Here is a 25,492-nt window from a genome sequence, read left to right on the forward strand (position 1 = left end):
CTAAAATATGGGGTGTAACATGGAGGAAGGGGAGAAAGAAGATGATCAACAACTAGCTTTGATTGAAGAGAATACAACTTAACAACAACCTAAACCTAGTGTTACTGTACTTGGGAATTAATCCATGAGCAGCAGTTTTTACTCCTAATTCAACTGGGATAGAATCTGCGAAGGGAGCAAAAAATTTAAGTCATAATAAGAAAAGGAGTGAGAAAACTATAAACAAGGAGTCTACATCACGATGGGTGCAAAGAACATTTGTTGGTAAGTTAGATACACGTGAAGTTAGCCCAGTTGTTCCTGTACTTAGTCCTAATTCTGATAGGAGTAGGGCAATACAAGGCAATGAAGTTCATGCAGCAAATATTAACAAGGAGCAAAAGGGAAGGGAATTAGCTTATGTCACACCAAATCAATCATGTCAAGAAATACCATTGCAAACTGTAGATACTGGGAATATTAAGTTGGGTTGACTTTGGAGCGACCAAGTAGAAGAAGGTTCTGAAGAGGAAGGTGAAATTTTTCAGATAAAGACGACAATGATGACACACAATCTGTGGATCCTGATGAAGAGACCAAAGCTTGTAGTGATGAAGAGCAAGATGATCAGCTAAGTGGAGGAAACTCTAAAAAAGATGAGAGGTCGGAAACAATTGTAGAGATTTGAGTGAAAATAACTCCAACTGAGGTAGAAGCTGCCTCAAACGTGAAGGCAAACAAGAATCAAGCAACACCTAAACCTAACCATAACCCTAACCTTAGTTCAACTACAGTAAAACCTAACCCTCCATTAAAGATTGTTGAGCAGACCAAGGTGAAAGAAAGGCAATAGATTGTGGCAGCACCCTCATTGGCAACAGGAAGTGCTAACAAAATCACTCTACCTAAAGGAAACAAGAACCAGCTGGTAAATCAAAACGGGGATGATATTCCAGATGATAATGAGGAAAGGGGTGGAAAGGATCTTGATGAAGAATCTACAATCCAAAACTTTATGAATGCAGCTAGACAAGGTGATATTTCTCCTAGACAAGTAGAGAAGGTAAAATTTGTGGGCAAAGGGAGAACGAAGCAACAAAAAGGACCCAATGTGCAAGGTGTTGGGGTTCAAACAAGAAGGATTGTATCCGAATCCATAAATTAGTTATGAATGCTATTATATGGAATATTAGATCAGTTAATACGAAGAAAGCCTTTGAAAGGCTTGTTACAATGCATAGACAACATGAATTTTATCTAATTGGATTAATGGAGTCAATGCAAAATGCCAATAAACTGGAAAGCTATAGAAGGCAGCTAGGTTTGCAACATGTTTTTGTTATTGTCTCTAATAATGTATGGGCATTCGTAGATGAATCTTATGTTGTTGATGTGTTAATGGATATGGAGCATCAGCTAACATTAAGATTAATCAATCTTGAATCACAAAAGGAGATGATAGCTAATCTTGTTTATGCCAAAATGTGATGCCATAGAGAGAATTGAATTATGGGACTCCATGTATGCTCTAGCCTCTGACATAAGTGTTCCATGGTTATTTGGTGGTAATTTTAATGTCGTAGTCAATGATGAGGAAAAGTTTGGAGGCTTGCCATTGTCTTTGAATGAAGTGGAAGATTTTGGACAGTGCATAAACAGTTGCAATTTGGTGGATTTAGGCTTTAAAGGCAGCATATTTACGTGGTGGAATAGAAGATCATATGATGCTTGTATCTTCAAGTGATTGGATAGATGTTTGGCTAACTTTGAATTGCAACAAATGATGCCTGGTTTGGAAGTATCACACCTGTCAAAAGCTGGATCAGATCATTTCCCTATATTATTATCGTACGACCTCAATGCTCCTCCTATAAAGAAGTCGTTCAAATTCTTGAAGTTTTGGTTGAAACATGAATCCTTTGTGGATGTAGTAAAGGAAAATTGGAGTTCAGATTCTGCTGAGAATCCGTTTGTATTGTTTAACTACAGACTGAAGAAGTTAAAGAAAACACTATCTACATGAAGTCAAGCAATGTTTGGGAACATATTTCAGAAGGTGGCCAGCCTTGAGGAACTAGTTATTATCCATGAAACACAATTCGAGCTTCAACCTACACAACACAACAAGGAAAGATTATTGAAAGTTCAAGCTGAGTTCATTAGATATTTGCACTTGGAGGAATAGTTTTGCAAACAAAAGGCAGGGATGAACTGGTTTGAAGATGGGGACAGAAATACAAAATTTTTTCATGCTCAAGTCAATGGTAGAAGGAAGAAACTACAAGTGAAGATAATACAAAATAGTATGGGGCATTGGATTGAAGATGGAGAGGCCATGGCAGAAGAAGCTGTTAATTTTTTCCAAGCTCAATTCAAAGAAGATTCACCTCCTACTACTTTTAGTATCCTCGATCATGTACCAAGTATGGTGGATGAGGGACAAAACCTACATCTGGTTAATCAACCAACAAAAGAAGAAGTTAAACGGGCAATTTTTGGGCTGAATGGGGAGAGTGTTGGAGGCCCGGATGGTTTCAATGGTTGCTTCTTTCAATTGTGGTGGGAAATTGTTGGAATGGATGTAGTTGACATGGTGAAAGTCTTCTTTAATGGCCAAGAGTTACCTAGATTTATCACCCATACAAATTTAGTGATTTTGCCAAAAAAGAATGAGGTTAATACATTTAGTGATATGAGTCCAATAAGCCTAAGCAATTTCATCTATAAGGTGTTCTCAAGAGTAATACATGAAAGGTTGGTGGATCTTCTTCCTATATCTCTGATGAACAAGCGGGATTTGTAAAGGGGAGGAGTATTGTAGAAAGTGTGTTTTTAATACAGGAGATCATCTCTGATATTAGATTAAGGACAAGAGCAGGTCATAATGTTGTGATCAAGTTAGACATTTCTAAAGCTTATGATAGGCTTTCATGGCTTTTCTTGGCAAAAGTTCTGAGGAAAATGGGGTTCTGTGAGAGGTTTATTGGGTTGGTGTATGGTATTATCTCTAACAATTGGTATTATGTTCTTCTTAATGGACAACCTTATGGATTTTTTAAATCCACAAGAGGGGTGAAACAAGGAGATCCATTGTCACCTACACTATTCATATTGGCAGTAGAAGCCTTATCTGGAGGTTTAAACTCATTGCATCTGAATCTATATTTTTATGGATTTGGATTGCCAAAATGGAGTCCAAAAATCAATCATTTGGTGTATGCAGATGATACAATAATCTTTCTTCTTCAAATTCCACTTCCTTATAACTCACCATGGAGGTGTTGAATTCTTATGAGATTGCGTTGGGGCAACTGATCAATAAAGCAAATTCAGCAGTGTATATGCATCACTCAACAACTGTGGAGGTGCTTACAAAGGTGCAAAGAATAGTTGGGATTGGTAAGCAAGAGTTTCCTTTCACATACTTAGGCTGCCCTATTTTTAATACAAGGAGAAAAATGGATTATTACCAAGTTTTAGTCAATAAAGTAATTGGTAGGCTACAAGGTTGGAAGGGTAAACTATTGTCCATAGGAGGTAAGGCTGTTTTGATATCCCATGTATTGTAAAGTATGCCAATTCACCTTCTCTCAGCTTTTAATCCTCCTCTTTATATGTGATTGATAAACTAGATGTCTGCTCAATTCTTTTGGAGTAATTTAATAGGAGGAAACAGTAGACATTGGCCTTCATGGAAAGATTTATGCCTACCTGTTGAAGAGGGATGAGTAAGGTTTAGGTCTTTACATGATGTATCTAAAGCTTTGTTCCGTAATCTTTGGTGGAACTTTAGTACCAAACCTACTCTGTGGAGTTCTTTCATGAGTCAAAAGTATTGTAAAAAGTTGAATGCCGTCATTGTACCTTGGAAGCGTGGATCACATGCTAGGAGGAAGATGCTTGAAAGTAGGGACTTGATAGAACATCAAATTTTATGGAAATCAAAAATGGGATCTTCTCTTTTTTGGTATGATAATTGGACAGGATTAGGAGCACTCTATTTCAATATTCCTCCAGATTTTCCAATTGATGAAACAGTAAAAAATGTGAGGGAAGTGATCAGTGAAGGAATATGGGATGAAAATAGATTGAGGACTTTACTACCGGAGGAGTTTACTGAGCACATTATTGATAATATAACACCTCCAATGGAACATGATGTGCTTGATAAACAGGTGTGGATGTTGGATACAAAGGGTGTTTTTAGTGTGAAGTCGGCATGAGAATATTTACGAAGGAGAAGGGATCCTAACAATGCTTACAAGAAGATGTGGGTTAAAGGATTGACTTTCAAGATATCTTTCTTTATGTGAAAGTTCCGGAGAGCTAAGCTGCCACTTGATGATGTGATAAGGAGAATGGGTACGTTATTACTTCTAGATATTGGTGTTGTGCCAATCCATAAGATGAATCCATGGCTCATGTCTTCTTTAGATCGTACCCTGCCACTAGAACATGGTCATACTTCTTCTCTCATGCCGGATTATCATTAGATGGACAAATTTACTCTAGGCAGTGGTCAAATGCTGGACAACTCATGTAATTCCTCGACTCAAACCAATTTTTCAAGTGTTGCCATCCATCATCATTTGGGAACTATGGAAAAGGAGAAACAGTTGCAAATATAGGGAGATGGTTACAGTTAGTAGAGTGATATATCAAGTATCCTCTACTTTGCAAGCTTTTGTCAAGGTTAGGAAGCATGGCCTAAAGCATGTGCCTCACAAATGGCCAGACCTTTTGCAAATGCTCGAGCAGTATACACCAAGATTGAAGGTCACTAAAGTGTTATGGGAATTTCCTATGGAATGATGGATAAAGGTGAACACGGATGGTGCTGCTAGGGAAAATCCGGGCATGAGTGCAATAGGTTTCTGCTTAAGGGGCAATCATGGGGATGTTATACATGCACATGGGCAGGAGATTAGTGAAACAACCAACACTGAAGTGGAGACATTGGCAATACTTGAAGCACTCAGATATTGTAAGCAGAACCACCTTTCTCATGTATGGTTGCAAACACACTATTTGTTATTGAAAAATGTCATTGAGGGGACTTGGAGTACACCATGGAGAATAGTGGAATATGTGGAGGAAATATGGAGATTAATGGAGATGTGCAATGCCAGGACAACACATATATTTAGAGAAGGCAACAAATTGGCTGATCACCTAGCAAATTATGCACTGGATGGTGGGCCTACTGAGTGGAATTCTTTCGCACAACTGGACATCATAGGAAGAAAGATTGTGAACGATGATAATTAGAGGATTTGAAGAAGGTGGAACAATGTAGTAACAATCCTATCCTTCTCCATTGTGCTCTTCATCTCATCCCCTTCTAACCACTTGCAACTCTTATCCTCAAATAGGGACATTGTAGCTTATCATCGTTCACAATCTTTTTTCCTATGATGTCCAATTGAGCGAAAGAATTTCACTCAATAGGACCACTGTCCAGTGCATAATTTGCTAGGTTATTTGAACAAGGTGGAGCCATGTAGTAACAGTCCTTTCCCCCTCCATTGTGCTCGCCATCTCATCCCCTTCTAACCTCTTGCAATGCTTATCCTCTTATAGAGGAGAGCATGGTAGATTTAGTTTTTACTAACTTTGTGTTTTTTTTTTTTGCAGAAAAAAGATATTGTCTTCATGCCTTGTCTCTTGATACAAGTTCAATGGGTGGTATTACTGCTTAATACTCATCCTCTTGAAGGAGTAGTGAGGGCAAGCACAAGGATGAAAACCAAAATGGAAGCAAGGATCACAGTGTTGATTCTAAAGTTTGGCTGTTTTAGTTGGGCCTACTATACAAGGCAGTAGCTGAACTTGTTTTGTGTTGATACGGTATCCATCATGGGAGAGTGTACTTGCGCCCATTCTTGCACATTTAGAATGCAAGAATGGATTACTGTCCAGTTTTTTGGTCATGGTCATCACTTGGTGTACAGGTTTTTGCGAGGAGTAATGAGGTTACTGGATGCATTGTGGATTGACAACCCAATGTCTTTTAGTAATACACTACCTTGCAACTGGCTATTTATGCATCAAACTCAACAAATTGCAACTGGAAGTCACACGCAATTTTGTATCAACAATGTGTGCTCGTTAGTGCTTGAGCTTGCTGGACATTGGAAATAGCGTATGCCACTGCTGCTGTTGTTGGTACTGCTGGAATGAGATTATTGCACAAATACGTTGCTCAAACAGGATGGGAAATGAAGTCTCACACCTTAATGAGTATTTGCATACTTTGGACTATATGGACTCGCAAGAATAATGACCTTACATGGGTAGTTTTTATTCATTTCTTTTACTACTTTTGTAGCTCAATAATTGCATTCATTCATTGGATAAATTGTGCTACTAATTTTGAGCACCACTTGCTCAAAATTGGTAATAGGTATTATGTATTCTACAAAGCTTATTACCTTTAATTTTGTAAGACCTCATGGTACTTTGTTTTTTGTTTTTCATATATATATATATATATATATATATATATTTATATATATATATATTTAAACTAGCCCTAAGCACTATGGCTAATGGATTTTGTTAAAAAAAAATCGATTTAGAAAAGAAACCTAAGTAAACAGGACGTTTAAAAGGAGAAGGGCAAAATTGTCAATTACATATACATTTCAAGTTAAAATGACTAGAAATTATTGACATTAGTGATAGTGGCTAATTTTGGATATCCAGCCATAAAAATGGCTATGCCGTGCCATTTTGAAACCTTGGTGAATATTTTCTGACAAGTTCGGTGTCACTTTAGGTTCAATAGAAAGTCAATGGGCTCGGGGTGAAAGTCGGTGCCGTGCCACGAAATTATCACTTTCATAAAAGAATCTCTTCTCTTTACCCAGCTATAAACACTTGATTCGTGGAAAGCGTTGTACCTAAAGCTGTGTGACTTGTACAGTGATCTGGAAAGCAAAAAGAAGATTTTGGTAGCTTTAATTTATGAGAGATTCTAGAGGAGTTTGCTGTTTGAGAACATTTGCTCTTTCTCTCTATTAGCAAGTAAGGTGTTTTCCCTTTTCAAATGTGAAGTTTCTCTCATCTAGATGCTTTTGTGAGATCTGAATTTGGATGGATAAAGTGGGAAGTTACTGAAAACGACTTGTGTTAGATTAATTTGAGTATGCGTGTTAAATGATTATACTCTTCTTTTTTCTTTTTTGTTTCTTTTTGTTTTAAGGAACAATTGATGTTGGCTGCTAATTTGAGAAGCAACTAGTTGTTGGATTTCTTGCTGAATTAGTCAAATAATTCTGGGCGCTGCTAGTGTCGTTATCTTATTTGATCACGTAAACTGATTTTTTGATTTAAAAATCTAGGATGTTTGGTTGGATATTAAGTTGGTAGTGAAATAGAGGTGAGGATGAGACATGGTGGGTGGGTGCTACTCGGAGACAATTGTTAGTAGCAGAAAGGGAATCAATGCTCATATGTTTGTAGGAGTAGAACGGAAAATAACTTACCTTTATATTGGGACAATTAACTTATATAGAAAACATTTTCCTGGTAAAATTTTTATTTCTTACTAAAGAGGTCCGTTACAGGAGTTGCATCTTCATCTAGCTTTCTTTTTCTATATGTTAATTTTGCAGCAACCAAATACTTCTGGTACAGGAAAGGATAGGGTGTTAATCTCTTCATCGCTATAGAGTGTAGTTCTGAGTGAAATAATTGAAACTTGTTATTGAATAAGTCATTCTTGATTGCACGCTCACTTCTTCGTATGGCAGTGGACGACGATCCTTCCAGACCTTGTTCACTTTGGCTATTTTGTTTCATTGTTCAAATGCTCCCATCTACAAGTCGAACATCAAAAGATTTGGGGTGGGGATTTTGTGCTTAGCAGTTATGGCACAGATACTTAAAGTTAATGGATAGCTGATTCAGGAGCTTTTTGCTGCTGTTACTTATAGATTGCTATGCAGTCATCTTTGGGTCGTTTAGACAGGGCTTTCACAATCAATGGCACAGTATTAACTGGAATACTGGATCACCATTTTTTCTTCGGAAGGCGGTACAAATTAGATCAGGGTCCTTGATTGAGGTGGTGCGATCCAAGTGGCACCCACAACAACCCTGTAAACAAGGGTCGTTAGCATTTGTATAACCATGTCATTGTCTATTAATAAGTATTTTACACACAACTATTTGAAGGTTAGCGCCTTCTTACTACATTTGCAATGGATTCTTCTTTGTGCTTCTTGTGGTTGCATAACCTCGTGGATCTAGTACATCCCCCCATCCCCCCACGCGCACACACGCAAAAATTCCGAAAACAAACATTGAGTAACTTCCGTAAGCATAGTTTCTTGTATTCTGTTGCATTTCTCTGTAGATTTCAGCACACGTCCCATTTGTTTTATGCCCATTTTGCCACAATAGTCTTCTGATATGTGAACTGCATGTTCTTATCTGGCCTTTGTGTCTTCTGAGAGTTTGGTATCTTAATATCTTGACGTTATCCACATTAAATATTTCTGGATTCATTTCCTGTTGTGCATCTTGCAGATGAAGTATCATATATTGCAGGGAAGTTCTTGGCTAGAGTTGTAGACATGATTTCTGAGCTGCTATGAGACAAGTGGGAAATAGAAGTGTTTTTAGAAAGTCCTATTTAGTCCCTGCATAATAGTTTGCATTCAGTACCTTCTATTTGGCTTCGTTGTTGTCCTTCCCATCAGATCCAAACTTGGCAACTGAGATCATCCATTTTCTCTCCAGATGATATTTTAAGCAGTTTTTTTCTAGTTCTGTCCTCATTAACAAAAAAAGAAAGTTCACCTCTTTCTCCAGTTATGTCAGAATTGGAGAGATCACTTGAAAGGTGCCCACATGGGTGACTAAACCAATAAAAGTTCGGCAATGAAATTGCCGGAAATCAATCTTCAGAGACTACATTGCACTTCTTTTAAAAATATTAAGGACTTCCCTCTTTGGGAAAAAAATATTAAAAATAAGAAAGGTTCTGCGCCATTTGTGTTGAAGAAATCCCAACAATTGGTTGTTTTTATCTAGTTAACATGTTGTAGTTCCAGTAAGATGTGGTGCATGGGGAAACAGCTTTCAGTTTGCTGTAAATCACATTCATTTATGTCGTAGAAAAATGTGCTAGCACCTAAATGATTACTTGCAATATTGGCACCTGCGCCCATAGATTGTATGTTGCAAACTGAGCATGGTATTAAGTTTGATCCAACAATTTTGGGTTTTTAGCAGCAGATGGGACCTTTAAGTACTTAGATGGTTCTAACTCACAGAGGAGCTTTTACTTGCTTTTTTTCCCCCTTTGAAGTAAATAGCTTACTTTCCTAAAGATTTATGAAGGTTCTGACAAAATTCTCATTTCTCCAGCTGGAAAATAAGGAGAATGGCAGCAGAGCTTGTTAATTCTGCAACAAGTGACAAACTCACTGAAATAGATTGGACAAAAAATATTGAAATATGTGAATTGGTTGCACATGATCACAAGTATGGCAGTTTCTTTCAACTCCCTCTCAAATTTTATACTGAGTGGCGGTAGTACTAGTACCTTCAGCTATTACTTTACCAAAAATGAAGTTTAAATCTGTTACATAAAGTCTTCTCTTTTTTTTTTTTTTTGATAAAGTAAGAAAATTTCATTGAAAGAAGGGCAAGACATGCCAGTATAAAATCTCTTAGATAAAGTCTTTATCTAAAACAGTTAGGTTTTCTTTTAATTTTGATTCTTATAGAATTTTTGAACATGCCTTTTAAATAAGAACTTCATTATTTGAAAATGATTAGTATCTAATGTCAAATGAAAAAAAAAGGAGAACAAAATAATGGAGCTCCCTAAGCTCATATTTCGCTAAAGTAAGCTGAAATCTTTTTTTTTTTTTTTTTGAAATGGTAAAACTTTTATTGATATAAGGTACCAAGATGGTACAAAGTAGTACATTAACAAAGGGAAAGCTGAAACTACTTTTTCCCTATGTTTAGAAAGTATTGGCTTCGCAAGTTTCTTTACTATTGCCAATTTTAATTCTTTGTGGTACTTTGCTAGTTTCTCCAACGAAATACTATTCTAAGTACCTTATTAAAAAAAAAAAAGAGTACCGATTCTGTGGCTCCTTCCTATATGTTTAATATATATAATTAATAGAGACCCTCATTTGCATGGTCCCTGTGACATGCCTAAGTAGGAACTACATGCTGAATTTTTTTACTAGGATTAATGAGTGTAAACTCATCCAGTTTTTATAATTCTTAAAAATCCCCATTTTACTTGTGGAAACCAAGTTCTTGCTAGTCTGGTGTGCTACTCCAACTTTTTGTGTTGAATAAGTTTTCTAAGGAACTATGACTAAGCCATATTTAGCTACTTTTCTGCCAAGCATTCAGGTTGCATCTTATTGATGACTCAAGGACATGATATTGCTTTGGTTTGAGCAGGCAAGCCAGAGATGTCGTTAAAGCTATTAAGAAACGGCTGGGAAGCAAAAGCCCAAACTCACAACTCTTCTCAGTAAATGTCAGTGCTTTTAGATTCTCCAACATTTGCCATCTGATTGGAAATTTTGTTGTCCCATTGATTGTACAACAATCTTTTTGCTGGTTTAGCAGCCTTTATAAAGACACTTCATTTGTTGGTTATACTTACTGGGCTGTCACTTAATACTGCAGTTGCTGGAAATGTTGATAAACAATATCGGAGAACCTGTTCATAAGCAGGTTATTGATACAGGAACCCTTCCGGTACTTGTGAAGATAGTAAAGAAAAAGGTCTGCAATTTTTCAGCTTTTATTTTTATTTCCCCCCCTTTTGTTCTTAAATTTTTCATGCTCAGGTCTTGCTATTGCTCCTAATATCTAAGGGGGTGTTAATTTTTGCTTTCTCTTTATATAGTCAGATCTACCTGTAAGAGAAAAGATATTTCTTCTTCTGGATGCTGCACAGACTTCTCTTGGCGGAGCTTCTGGGAGGTTTCCTCAGTATTATTCTGCATATTATGAGTTAGTGGTAGGTAGATTCTCCCTAACCCTACATATAACAGTATTCTATTGAGAAACATTGACCTGTCTGTACTCTACTGAAAAAGAAAAGAAAGAGTTGAAGATACTAGATGTTGCGTGTAAATCCTTTAATTATATCTCCTTAATTTTGAGGATGGTCATCATCTGTTTCTTAACTAATTGAGACTACGCTCTGTGCTTACACAAACTCAAAATTAGGACATATATTGTGATGTTATTTTTTTCACAAGGTTATTGAAAATTGAGAAATTTGACCAAGTGATGCGTAATGAAAATTTTGGTAACTAGTAAAAGGTTCTTTTATGATTAGAAAAGTAAAGAAGAAAGGAAGGAAGAAAAAAGAGCAGTAGATCAAGTAAAGAAAAAGATGTCACGCAAATAATGTTAAAAACAAGGAAAGAAACAGCAGTGTTTTGGAGATAAGAGTAGCTCCATACAAGTAGTAAAAGTGAATTGTATCTTAAATTTTCTCACTTTTGGTGTAAAGAGCTTTTTGTAGAAGATGCAGAATCTATTCTACAATTTTTGGAAGCCTTATAAAGTATACAAGCTGTTGCCAGCATAATCTTTGTGCTGATGAATGAAATGTCACCATTCTCAGAAAATGCTTAAACCATATCAACAAAATATTTCATTCTAGTTTTATACTTTCAGAATGTATTTTCCCCAAATAGCTCGCATAGTTCCATTGCTCAATGGATGAAGTTTGGACCCCGAGTCCTCAATAACTCTTAACATTACTGATGCGGATTGTATTTAAAGACAACTCCTGAAGTTCATGCTCCTGTAGCCATGTAGAATGGAGGAGAGAACTTACATCTCGACTTAGTGATAGTACAGCTTACTTGATCTTGTCAGAACCTTTTTGGGCTGAAGGCTAGTTGTAGTAGGGGACTTGTCTTGTGGCTTATGCATTGTCGAGTGAAACAATGCTGTAAAAATCAAGCAACTGGGATGATATTCCAGAATTGAGTACAAAGAATCAAAGATCTCTTTTCTTTTACCAGTATCTTTGGTGTAAGCAGAAAAAAGTTGTGTTGTATTAGAGAGTCAGATAGATTTTTGGGGTTTCTAATGATATTATTTTAGAATCACATTGTAATAGTCACACCAACTTGGTGTTTATAAAATTTTCTAATGTATTAAAAAAGGTATAGATGTGCAACAAATTCAGCCACCACCTGGAGTTTTGACGCTCAACCTCGTGACTTCGGATGTGCATAAGCATCGAAACCAGAAATTAATACAACTAGAGAAGAAATGATCAAATCTTACCTGAACTAAGGAAGAATACACTAAAAAGATAAGTTGTGGATTCTAAACGTATTATGTGGATTGCCTTTTGGACATAAAAGAATATCCTATCCTGCTCCATGGTCAATCCCAAAAATAGCAGTAAGTAGAAAACGGAAGAGGTCAAACCAAAAGTAGTTTGTTTTGTGCTTTTCCCTTTGGATCGACTCCCTCCTTGTCACGACCCAAAATCCCACCAAGTCGTGATGGTACATAACCTAATCCGCTAGGTATGCCAAACAATATAAGTACTACTACGATGAGAAATCACCAATATTACAAGTAAAACCGCAAAAGAATTCACTACGACTACCCCAAGGACTGATAGTACAAGTCATGAGCCGCTATGATTTAGATTTACAAAACTGATGTGAGAAATAAATACAATATATGTTTGAAGTTTTCATAAACAGAAATGAAATCCTAAACTATCACGAACAAAAGGTAGCTTGAATCCGGAACGCTGGTACGTCTCCAAGCAAGGCTTCGTCTTCCACAGCTACTCAGCTCCAAAATCTGCATGCAAGGTGCAGAAGTGTAGTATGAGCAACCGACCCCATGTACTCAGTAAGTATCCTAACTAACCTCGGTGAAGTAGTGACGAGATCTCAGGTCAAGGATACTCACTATATATAAAAACCTATACAACTCAAACATATGTGTCTACCTAGCAACGGAATCAGAGTCTTAAACATGAAATACAGGTACCACCAAACAGTTCACATAAAGGAGATGTGTGCCTGTCTGAACGGTTCAACATATAAAGAAGTTATGCATTTGATATCATATAACACATCGACAATTGCATATAGAAGAGATATGCACAGGTACTATCTAACACTCAACATATGGAGAAGATATGAGTCAAATATTAAATAATACTTCCACAGCTGCATATAGAGAAGATATGCACGAATATCAAATAATCCTCCAATAGTTGCATATAGAGAAGATATGCATGAAATATCAATTAGTCCTCCAACAGTTGTATATGGAGAAGATATGTATGAAATATCAATTAATCCTCCTATAGTTGCATATAGAGAAGATATGCATGATTAAATAAGTTCAATTCAACATCCGAATCACATTTACACACTTCAGATTACTTCCAAACTTTGCACACAAGTTCAATTCAACTATATAGACCTGTCCAAAGTCTCGGAACAACAATTGGAGTCCAATAACATCAAAGTCAACTTGACTAGTCTCTCAACCAATGATCCAAAACATACCCGAGCCCCTCGAGGACCCCGTCCAATTATACCAACAAGTACAAATTTATTATCCAAACTTATCCAAAGGCTCAAAACACCCACGAGAACATCCGAATCACATTTACACACTTCAGATTACTTCCAAACTTTGCACACAAGTTCAATTCAACTATATAGACCTGTCCAAAGTCTCGGAACAACAATTGGAGGCCAATAACATCAAAGTCAACACTTGGTCAAACTCATGAACTCTTAAGTTCTTCGAATTGCCAACTTTCGACAAATCGTGTCGAATTCTTCTAGGAACCTCCAAAAACAATCCAAATATACGTACAAGTCCAAAATCATAATACGAACCTATCGGAACCATCAAAATCCGATTCCGAATCCGTTTACCCAACAGTCTAACCTTGGTCAACTCTTCCAACTTGAAGCTTCTAAATCGAGAATCATTCTTCCAAATCAATCCCGAACTACTCGAAAACCAAAGCCGACCATACACGCAAGTCATAATACATCATATGAAGCTACTCAAAGTCTCAAACCACCGAATGGAATGCTAAAGCTTAAAATGATCGGTCGGGTCGTCACACTCCTAATAGAATCCAGGGTTGCGGTGGGGTTGCTAAGGAGAAAATGGAAGTCATATAATTGACTCCATTCAGTTTGCATGGTGATCTCTTTTGTTGTGTGGGACCTCCTCTCTCAAAGTTTGGATTCCCGTAGAGAAATGTCTTGGGCATTTTTCTGTTGACTGTTATTTTTTTTTCATGAACATCATTATTTGTCTGGTTACGTTTTTTTTGGATATTCTATTTTTTGATAATGAAAGGGTGAATGGCTTTTGGTTTATTGCTATACATAAATATTGGACCCATACTCTCATGGTTGTTGTCTGAAGGGTTTTCTTACCCCTTCTGAAAGAATTATTCAACTTTGTATTTTCAATGGCATGCGGGGAGCTAATATGTGTCAGTAGAGAGTTAAAAAAATATACCTTTTCAATGTGTACTGCAAGTTACTTGTAAATTTTCTGGATCCTTTTTCTTCTTCTTTACAAATAACATATTATCTGCACAATTGATATCTTTTATGATGGTGTAAAACTCTTAATACCCTTTGGTAATGCTTGAGATTTGATTTTTCAGAATGCAGGTGTGCAGTTTCCTCAAAGACCTCTCGTCTCCTCCGAACCGCATACTCCCTCAAATGAGAATAAACATTATCAACGAGACAATGATCATGTCTCTTCTAGATGTGAAATAAAATTCCCACAAGCAGAGCCTCAAAAATTTCCTGACAACAGGTAAAATGCCACATGTGCCATACTTTTAATGGGAGAATGAAAAGAATTCGTTAAAACAGTTCTCTTGGTTTTAGTATACCAGGGAGCTTAGAAGTTTAAGACATTAATGAATAAAGCCATCTCCTCTGTTGATCAGTGGCCAAAATGGAGAAGAAAATGCTCATTTTGTCCTTTCTCCGCTCTCTATATCCTCATTCTTAGTGCAGGCTGCATCCTGATTGTTCTCTCGATGGATGCTTCTGCCGAGCCAGCACCTGCAGGAATAAGAATTTAAAATTCTAAGAGAAAGCTCCGTGCATATTCAGGCTCCTATGGAACTTTTCTAACAACTTTTTATGACTCTTTTCTATATAGCTACATGATTTAAGATGTCATTAGAAGTTTTTTGAGTTAGAAACTTAAAAATGATATAGAGAATGTTAGACTATCGAAAATGTTACACTCTGGTTCCCACCAGCTCTTGTTTCATAGAAATGTTAATTAATAAGTAAAACCTAAATGGGTTTGCGCCCAAGGTTAAAGGGGGTTTGACATGTCTACTTTGTTGCATAGTCTCATGTCAACAAAGACCCAACCAAAAAAAATGTCTTCCCTAAACCCCTAGGATCAAGAACCAGAACCAAACTATCCATAGAGAGCCTATACTCTTCCCTGTTAATGAAGTAGTCAGAAAATCAGAAGTCGAGCAAGCCTGAAAGATCAACATTCTTCACTTCCCTTGAGGTTCAATTTCTTCTCTCTGTTATTATAGTTCCATCACTCCTTCCCTTTTTACTGCCTTGCAGCATTGGGCTGTTTACATTCTCCTTTTTTATAGTTTCTTTCCTTCATCATTTATTTGCATATGTTCTTGACTTTGCTGCTTCACCATAGTCTTAAGTGAATCTTAATATGATGGGACCTTTATGAAATATTGTGTTACTAGAAATCTGTAACCAATCTGATGATTATACAATTCATAGTCACATGTCTTCCAATAAATCTGGAAAAGAAGGCTGCTGAAGTAGATTTCTTTCAAATAATCGAACACAAACGTACCCTGATGTGCAACACAAATGCTTGGAGTTAAAATCTTCCTCCCTTTTTTTTTATTTTCCTTTTTTCTAACTTTTTGTAAGCTGCTTTAGCCTTCACCTTTTTGTTGAATCTTTAGGCGTTAAATTTATTTAGTGAGAGAGCTTCTGTATAATGCAGTATCCTACAGAAGGCTGCCGCTGCCCTAGAGGTTCTAAGGGAAGTCCTTGATGCTGTCAACACTCAGCATCCTGAGGTATGTCGGGGGTAATCTAACATCTGTAACTTTCTATGTTCTTTAATAGGGTTATGTACAGTGGTTGGTATCTTTGGAATCATTTTCTCAAGTCACCGTTACCAATTCTGCTACCTAAGGTTTAATTTTTAGTGAAAATTTTATGGTATTATAGCTATTGAAATAAATGGTTACTTGTGATTGACACAAGTTTTTGTCCAGGCAATTTTGTTCGATTTGCTCTTCATTCAAGAGGTATTATTTGTCAGAGATCTGTTCTTTTCTGGCATATCTGGAAGAAAGTAGATTTTGTATTTAGTTGATTGTCTTGGCATGACGTATGATTGCTCGAGTTATTATGTTTGCATATATCTAAGCCAACTGTCAATGTCTAACGTGCATACACTAAGTCCAATTAAAACATGCCATTTTCGTCTGGGTTCAATATGGTCATAGACTCAAAATCATATAACGTGTACATATTGGTAGTATAGTTCTCAGCTTTCAGTCATTCCTTTCTGATAAGCAGTTTTAGCTGTAATTTCTTTTCCTTTATCTTTGGAGAAGGTAAGATAATATTAGTAAAGTATAGCACCTAGGAGATGCTGAGGTACGGGCTGTAATTTCTTTTATTTTTCTTCCTGAAGGGAGCAAAGGATGAGTTCACACTCGATCTTGTGGAGCAATGTTCGTTTCAAAAGCAACGTGTGATGCATCTTGCTATAAGTTCTCGGTAATGCTTCCTGAGTCCTGACTTCAATTGCTATGTGGTGGTCAGTGTAGAAGCAAGGAGAACCACTTTCTTTTGCACCAAATGACTTCTTGATAGACCCTTTTGTTTTCTATTGAACATGCTGAGTAAGTGGTAGAGCAGAGTACCATATTTGAGATACATCTGTATAAGGGTCCCATATGCGAAATTGGGCATCAGTTTGGTTCTACACCCACTTCGGAAGGATTTCGTTAGAGTTTTCTTTGTTTCTTTCCCATTCCATGTGGTGTATCAAAGTGTTTGATGCTTAGGTTCATTTACGATAGGAAGAGAAGGTTAAGCTTTTTTCGTTAGGAGAGCCAAAGTAAAAATTTGAAGAACAAGTACAATAACAAGGAAAAATGAATAAGCTGGAGTTCACCTTTGGAGTTCCTTTTTTTATTAGTGCTAGACTCTAGAGTTTCAACTAACTGTGGAAGACATGAAATGAAGTATAATAAGTAGCACAACCATGATGCAATTTTCCATCTTCGATATAAAGCATGAAAGTTTCGAGATATTGAAACCCCCTCTGCCCTGAACTTACAAATTTGGGAAAGTATGTATCGGAGGGGGGGGGGGGGGGTTCACAGGGAAGGGGGATTGATTCACGTGAACCCGTGCTCCCCTTCCTAAATCTCGTATAACACTACTACTTTTTTGATTAATTACTTAGATTTCGGTATATGAGCCCAATGTCATGGGCGGCTTTCCAGCCATGCCCCATGACCTCTTGGACGTGCCCGATGGCGTCCTGGCAAACCTTCCAACACCTAGTGCCATGGACGGCCTCATGGTCTTGGCAGTGCCAAGTGACAAGTGTGCCTGTGTCTATGTCGCCCCATTAATGGCCCTCGCCAGCGCCCCGCCGCAGGCAGATGCTAACAGGTCGCGCCGTAGCGCGTGCTCGTTGTCAGCGCAATCAACCCATGCTCTGCGGCCAGCACCGCGTGCGCAGACCCTAATGCTAAAGACAAGGTTGCGGCCCCTTCAAGTGCCACCAATGGACCTGCTTTTACCTTATAGGAATTGAGGTCCCTTTTGATGTAAATATAGAGTAGTTTTGCTTTATGTATTTTCATAAACACAGGTATAACCAAATCAATGCACATAGAGAAGATGTGCCAAGTCTTATAACAATTTAACAACTCACCATATAGAGGAGATATGCACTTATCATCAAAGGATCGTCAATATTAGCATATAGAAAAGATATGCATTAAGAACCAAGTCATTGTGCACAGGTTAACATATAGAGAAGATATGTATCGTGCCTTCACCTTCTAGTCAAAACAACATTTAGAGAAGATATGCATAAAGAGGCGTGTATTCATTTTAGAACTAGCATATAGAGAAGATATGCATAAAGAGGCATGTATACATTTCAAAACTAGCATATAGAGAAGATATGCGATAAAAACATGTTATACACCAAAGTATTTGCAAATAGAGAAGAGATGCAAAAACCAAACACTGATCAGTTTTCCTCATACTGCGTGTACGTCATCAAGAGAGAAACATGAGAGGACGACCCTAGGGGATGAATTCTTATCCATACGCTGGACGGACAACTCACGTGCCATAATGTAACAACCGCACAAAATACTCACGTGCAATCATAACTCAAACTGCACGGATCACTCACGTGCAATCCAATCCATATCACACATAGACATACAAGAATACAAGCATACAAACAATGGATATTAAATTACATACTCATGGACCGATAAAAGTGACATGATAAAGTGTATGCATGTGTGAAGCGTGCTACCATAGCTCAAATTAGGCATATACGCCACAAAATACCAATTATCATGTTTGAACAGGAGATTAACCTACACGTGATTATGCGAATCATCGTGCTCCACCTCTATTGTTCAGGCATCTTCTTCGTCATAAAAATGACATTAATCTCCTGTTCAAACATCCATAGCTCAAATTAGGCATATACGCCACAAAATACCAATTATCATGTTTGAACAGGAGATTAACCTACACATGATTATGCGAATTGTTCAGGCATCTTCTTCGTCATAAAAATGACATTAAACAACCTAGTGAGCCATTCCAAGCTTGCCTTAACCGCGTTCTTCAAGAATTCTACAGGGATTTCCTCTGGCCTAGTCGCTCTACCCCTGCTCACCCTACATTTAGCTCCCTAGACCTCCCCAACTCCTATGCGCCTATAGTACCCAAAATTTCGATGACTCACGAAGTGCTCCAAATCACCAAGCACAATATTCCTATCCTCTCCTTCATTCAAGAGTCTATGGAAGTATGTCTGCCATCTCCGCCTAATCTGTGCCTCATCTATCAAAACTCTACCCGTGTCTTTTATGCACTTCCCTTGATCTAAATCATGAGCCTTCTTTTCTCTCACTTTGGCCAGCCTGTACAGCTTCTTATCCCCGTTTTCTCCCCAAGTTCTTCGTACAAACGTCCAACCGCTGCAGTCTTAATGCAGTAGCCGCTAACCTTTCCTCCTTCTTAGCCTTCTTATACCGCTCCTTGTTAGCTCTCTTCTCCACCTCGTCTATGCTTTCTGCTAGCTTCATACACTGCTGTCTTGGCTTCCACTTCTCCTTTGACCTCTTTATTCTACCGCCAGTCCTTTTTGTGGACCAGAGAAACCATCCGAGACCCCTAACATCTCTCTCGCAGCTTCTCTAATACAGTTTGCTGTCATGGTTCACATATAACTTGCGTCCAACTACTCCTCTAGGCCCCCTAGCCAACAACTTCTGCCTCAACTCCTGAGCTTTGTCCTTAGTCAAGGCTCCCCACCTGATCCTAGGTAGACTAGACACAACCCTCTTTTTCCTCTTCCGCATGTTCTCAAAGTCCATAATCAATAGCCTATGTTGAGTCGTGAGATTCTCACCCAGGATGACCTTACAGTCTGAGCATAAATCTTTATCACACTTTCTGAGTGGTAGATAATCAATTTGGATCTTGGCCACTAGAAGGTGACCAAGTGCTCCTCCTTTTCAAAAACACGAGTTAACAATCACCAAATCAAAATCGAAAGCTTTAGCACAATATATATAAGTTCCTCCGTTTCTATCTCCAAACCTGAAGCCTCCATGCACATCGTCATAATTCCCAGAAGATGTCCTAATGTGGCCATTAAAATCTCCTCCTATGATAAGTTTCTCGGTGTCCGGAATTCCCCGCACTAACCCATCTAAGTCCACGCAGAAGCGCCTATTAAGCTCCTCGTCCAAAGACTCACTTGAGCCGCATAAGCACTAATTATGTTTAAAGTAAACCCTCACGCAACTATCTTAATAGCCATTAACCAGTCATTCACCATCCTAACTTCTACAGTAGCTCTCTAAGTTTAGCTCTCTAAGTTCCCTATCAACTAAGATGCTTACCCCATTCTTCCCCCTACCCCCACCTCCCTCCAACCACAACTTAAACCCGTCTGCTTCCCGAGCTTTCATTCCCACCCATCCTCCCGGACACAAGCTATATTGATCTTCCTCTTCTGGAGAATCTTCATTTACTTTATAGACTTCCCGTCAATGTTTCTATGCTCCAGGACCCATCTCTCAGCCTAGAGGTTGCCTTACCCTCTACCCCCTACCCTAACCGAGGATATGACCTTACTTTATCATTGCTCACCACAACCACTATAGTCTAAGGCCTCATTTGTTTTTTTAAGATTAAGACGCCTGAATCTGAATACACGCCTGAATATCAAGATGTGTATTAAGATTAAGACATCTGAATTTGAATACACGTCTGAATGTTAAGATGTGTATTAAGATCTGAATACTAAATGATTAAGACTGTTTGATTTTTAACATCTGAATGTATAAAATTTACGTTTATTTGATAATTAATAAACATAAAATTCAAATAAAATACTCCCTCCGTTCCAATTTATGTGAACCTATTTGACTGAGCACGGAGTTTAAGAAAAAAATGAAGACTTTTGGAATTTGTGGTCCTAAACAAGTCAAAATGGGGCCCAGAGTATTTGTGTGGTTATAAAAGCTTTCTCATTAAGGGTAGAGTTGTAAGTTTAACCTGAATTATTATCAAATTTAGAAAGGGTTCATTCTTTTTGGAACAGACCAAAAAGGAAATAGGTTCACATAAACTGGAACAGAGGGAGTACTAATTAATCTAATATCCCATCACTAAAATATATAGCGTTTTAATATATGATAGTTGCTGGTGGTGATGGCTAACAGTAATGCTTGTGAGTGCCTACTAAAGAAGGTGGTTGGTGGTATATTTGGTTGATGGTGGTAGTTTAGGATAGTAGCTAGTGGTGATTGGTAGTGGTAGCTATTATGATTGAGGATGGTGGCGGCGGGTGGTGATAGTTAATAATGGCAGGTGGTGGTGGTGGTAGTTGTGATTGAGGAAGATGGTGGTGGGTGGTGGCAGTTTATAATGATGGGCAGTGCCAGCTATGATTGTTGATGGTGATGGGATGGTTAGTTGTGGTAGTTGAGGTGGATGAATGTTGGTTGTCGTTGAGAATGATGGTGATGGGAGGTGGGGATGGTGGGTGGTGGTAGTCGACAATGGTGGCGGCTATGATTGAGGATGATGGTGGTGGTAGTTGAGTATGGTGGTGGTGAGTAGCATGGTGGTAGTTGATAATAGTAGGCAGTGGCGGCAGTTAATAATGAATATGGATGATAGCATCTTAATGAAATTAAGTGTCTGTTATAGATCTTAATGATACAGACCTATTCAGACTTATTAAGTGGTTGTGAAGTAAAAAAAAACAAACACACTTATTGATTAAGATCGGAATAATTAAAATTCAGACTTTAAAAACAAACGCACTTAATGTTTGAGATCTGAATGATTAAGATTTAGAACTCTATTAAGTGCAAACAAATGAGGCCTAAGTGGTGCTAAATTCTCACTGCCACTAAACCAGCAAAGAGCTACAATAGACAAGTACAATAACGGAGCAAGCATGCAAAATGTCTAAGATACCAGCAAGAATGAATGCACTATCGATTCAAATTAATGCAATATAAGAACCGGAAGTGCTACAATAGTAAAGCACAAGAGACAGAAATTCCTAAAAAGGGACACACCAAGAAAGGGGGGAATCAAGTCAATGCAATTTAATTCCGCTTTTGTAGATTCCGTGCAGAAAATTTGAAGAGAAAACATATGTGGAAGCAAGAAATTTTTGAACACTTTGCAGATATAGTTTCTATTTTCAAATGTTTATAGGTGATAAAGTGAATGGAACACGTCAACTTGCCACCAGCAAAGATGATTATGAACACTGCTGATTACTGTTGCTCTGATTTTTAAGCATTGGACATTTTCGTGTCCTTCCATTTAATTTCTTTTGATGAGCTTAGACTGCATATATCGAAGATTCATCCATGCTCGCACATTCCAGGGATGAAAAGGTGGTCTCCCAAGCAGTGGAGCTGAACGAGAAGCTTGATAGAGTTCTCAAAAGACATGATGCACTTCTTTCTGCTTGGCCAACCTCCACATCAAATCCACATGATCATGGGCAATCAGATGAAGAAGAGGAGGCTGAACAGCTTTTCCGAAGGTATGCCTTCTTAGAATGTCAGACTTCACATGGAACCGTGAGAAATATATTGGTAGTTTCTTTTTGAACTTTGAATCATTGCTGTTGGTTACCTCTTAACAACCAGCCTTTTGTATTTGGATGACTCTATTGTTGCTTTGGTTTTTAACATTATGCTCAACTTCATAGAATAAGAAAAGGAAAAGCTCGGCTACTGCCTGAAGATGAAGACTGCCAAGTAGAACGTACTTTTGGATTGCTAGGATCTGCAGTTCCAGGGAATATGCTACATCGTCCCCTTATAAGGCCAACGCCTACAGAACAGAAGCAAGAAAACAACACTGGAAGAGCAGCTGTCACAATACCTCCACCTCCTTCAAAGCATGCTGAGAGAGAACGGTTCTTCCAAGAAAACAAGTCTGAGGGTTCTACTCTTTCTGGCCACATGAGAGGCATGTCCTTACATAGTCGCAATGCCAGCAGCTCTCGCAGTGGCAGCATTGATTTCAGTGAATAAGACTTTCTCAAACCACGTTACTTTCCCTTCTATAATGGTTTCTTTCACCTGTATCAAGCTTTTTGTGTTCAGTGCTATTGTATGTCATGCCTGTAGATATTGTGGGAGGGGGTTATTAGGTTATCATCATTTTTATATGGTCGCTTAATTTTCCATGGATAATCTGTGGGGAGCTACATATTATTTTACAACAAACATTTGTCTGCTGCTTCCAGTTTTCTACTTAAGCCAACCCAATGGCCATGGATTTTGTTAAATATGACGTTCATATGAAGATAAGTAATTTACTGTGAAGATCATTTATTCTTGAGATCAAAGGAGCATTACTGTCTTTGCTGAGGTGTAATTTTTTATTTGGAGCTTTTTAGAGAGTTACAAGTTCAATCGACGTGCAGGGATTTTTTTTGCCAAAAATCCCTTTTCTTTTAGCTGTTATGTATACTAAAATTAGTTGTTCCCAGTCATTATAGAAAATTAGGAGATAGTTAATTATAATTTTTTAGCTTTACCCTTAACATGAATTTTACTAGAATTAAGAACCATGTAAATAGACAAAGATTAAAAAACTAATAAGTGATAGATTAGTCAAATTATTATTCTTATTAATACTTTGTGGGTTTTTAGAAGGGATTTTTACCTATCTATACTATATATGCAACTTATTTAGCTTCCTTACAATTTATCAATTACATACAAATTAATTTTAAATGAGTGTCCCTTGATTGTACCTCTTAATTTGGTAACCGGATCTCACATCTTCAGCCAATTACCCAAGAATCTCTCTTCATATCTCTCTTTGTTCTTTCTCACTTTGTTTTCTCCGATAATCTCTCTTCGTCTCTCTCTTTGTTCTTACTCACTCTGTACTTCTCTGATAATAGTTGCCGGTGGACAGTTCGCGATCCTCCCAAAGCAGCTGGTTGATGTGTAGATTTCACTGAAACATGGGAGGTTTTTCTTGACCTTTGAGAACAACAATGAGTCATTAAAAAGCTTTGAAGCCTTGATTTTGAATTGGGATTTTTAAAAAAATATTATTTGTTTGGACTGGGTGTTATTGCAAACGATTGGGAATATTATATGGAGTTTATATCACGATTTTGAGGGTATTTGGTGAAGATTATGATTAGATTTGGCTGGATTTTCAGATTAAAATTCGAAGAAGAATCAGAAGAACACACCACAGACAAAATATATATCATATACAAATACATATGAAAGATATATTGTAAAATATTTGTATGAAAATTGTATTTAAATTGTTTGATGTTGCTGTTGTATTTAATTAGGTAAAGGTGATGTATGAAAGTTGTAGATAACTTGTAAATAAGCTGTAACTGTATAATTAGTTGTATGAAAATTTATTTTAGTATGTATGTTGTTGTAGATATATCAAATTTTGTATTAAATTTAGTTTTACTTCGTATGCTATTTTACCATACATTATTCTTTTCTTAAAACGGGTAATTATGGCAAAGAGAGAAAAGAGTTGCGTTGATTATGGTTAAAAGTAGGTAACAAACAACTGGAATGAGTCTTATTTAGATGGAAGAACAATTTGCGTTTCGTTCCCTTCAGTTATGCTCTTTTCCAAGCAAAGAATTCATAATTTAAGGCACTAATAATGTATTGTATATAAATTGTAAATAAAATTTGTTTAAGGCGGGTATACAAAATATGGACAATTTTGGTAAATAAGTTTCAAATATTGAATAGGAAGCTTTGTAGAACCTTATCGTGACGGGGAATAGGTTGATTGACGCAAAAGGAACTTTTTGGAGGTGAATTTAGCGGAATGTCTTTAAAAAATAACTTCGGACCCACACAAACTCTTCAGGGGGTTCTTTACCGGATTAAATTGTTCATCGAAGTCGACTGGATTGTCATACTTTTGCTTTTCAGGATTTTTTTACCAATCCGGTAGAGTTAATGTTATTATTACTCTACCTATCTGTTAAGTTGTTCATTGAAGTCTGCCAGATTTTCATACTTCTGCTCTTCGGGGATTTTCCACCCGGTCGGTAGAGGTTATGCTATGTTTGTCTACTTATTTGTTAAGTTATTCATCAAAATCTAACAAATTGGCATTTTTCTAGATTGTTATAACAAAGTGTTTTTTGAATTAGCAACTTTAATTTCGATCAAACCACCCCACCTCTACTCAAAATGATCCCAATTTGAAATAAAGCTTTCAAATACCAGCACGAACAATCCTCAAATTCCAATTTAGTTGAACAACACCAAATTAAACGGACACACTTCATTTTCTTAAACACTTTCTAAGGTGCAACAATGAAGTTTTGAGATTTTTACAGTAAATCACTAAAATCTGTGTCTGAATTAAAAGTGAAAACACCAATTATCAACATTCAAATGATTTTAACAACAAATCAATCATTAACTTTTATTTTCCACCATAAAACAAAAATTTTAAGCTATAAAAATTTTAAAAAAACTATGGTGTTCAAGTAAAAAAATGGACATTTTGCTAAGACCATAAAAATAGGGACATTCTGCCAACACCATACCCGTTGGAGGTCACGTCGTGCTAATTTCTGAGTAATCCACTTCTATTACTTAATAAGACGAAATAAATGAGGTGTAGGGCGCTTGTATAAGCCAAATGGGAAT

The 25,492-nt window shown here is 37.3% G+C and overlaps 1 protein-coding gene across 5 annotated transcripts; it reads left to right on the forward strand.

The window, feature by feature from the left end:
- On the forward strand, positions 6,692-23,192 carry LOC109234624 (TOM1-like protein 2). 5 transcript variants are annotated; one of them, XM_019400688.1, is made up of 12 exons: positions 6,692-7,005; positions 8,512-8,584; positions 9,355-9,471; positions 10,417-10,495; positions 10,648-10,746; positions 10,871-10,984; positions 14,657-14,814; positions 16,009-16,084; positions 16,286-16,318; positions 16,711-16,796; positions 22,204-22,365; positions 22,534-23,192. In XM_019400688.1, exons 3-12 carry the CDS (start codon positions 9,371-9,373, stop codon positions 22,859-22,861), a joined length of 1,236 nt encoding a protein of 411 aa, XP_019256233.1. In that variant the 5' UTR covers positions 6,692-7,005; positions 8,512-8,584; positions 9,355-9,370; the 3' UTR covers positions 22,862-23,192. The 5 variants fall into 5 exon arrangements, with proteins under 5 accessions (XP_019256233.1, XP_019256234.1, XP_019256231.1 ...); XM_019400689.1 differs by lacking the exon at positions 8,512-8,584 and having other exon boundaries at positions 6,692-7,010; XM_019400686.1 differs by lacking the exon at positions 8,512-8,584.

This window comes from Nicotiana attenuata, chromosome 11, assembly GCF_001879085.1.
Source record: "Nicotiana attenuata strain UT chromosome 11, NIATTr2, whole genome shotgun sequence".
Lineage (NCBI taxonomy): Eukaryota > Viridiplantae > Streptophyta > Magnoliopsida > Solanales > Solanaceae > Nicotiana > Nicotiana attenuata.

Coding starts and splice junctions, on each gene's coding strand:
- LOC109234624 (XM_019400689.1), top strand. CDS start 9,371: ATGGCAGCAGAGCTTGTTAATTCTGCAACAAGTGACAAACTCACTGAA. Junction 10,985..14,656: donor CTGCATATTATGAGTTAGTG/GTAGGTAGATTC, acceptor TTGATTTTTCAG/AATGCAGGTGTGCAGTTTCC. Junction 22,366..22,533: donor GCTGAACAGCTTTTCCGAAG/GTATGCCTTCTT, acceptor TCAACTTCATAG/AATAAGAAAAGGAAAAGCTC.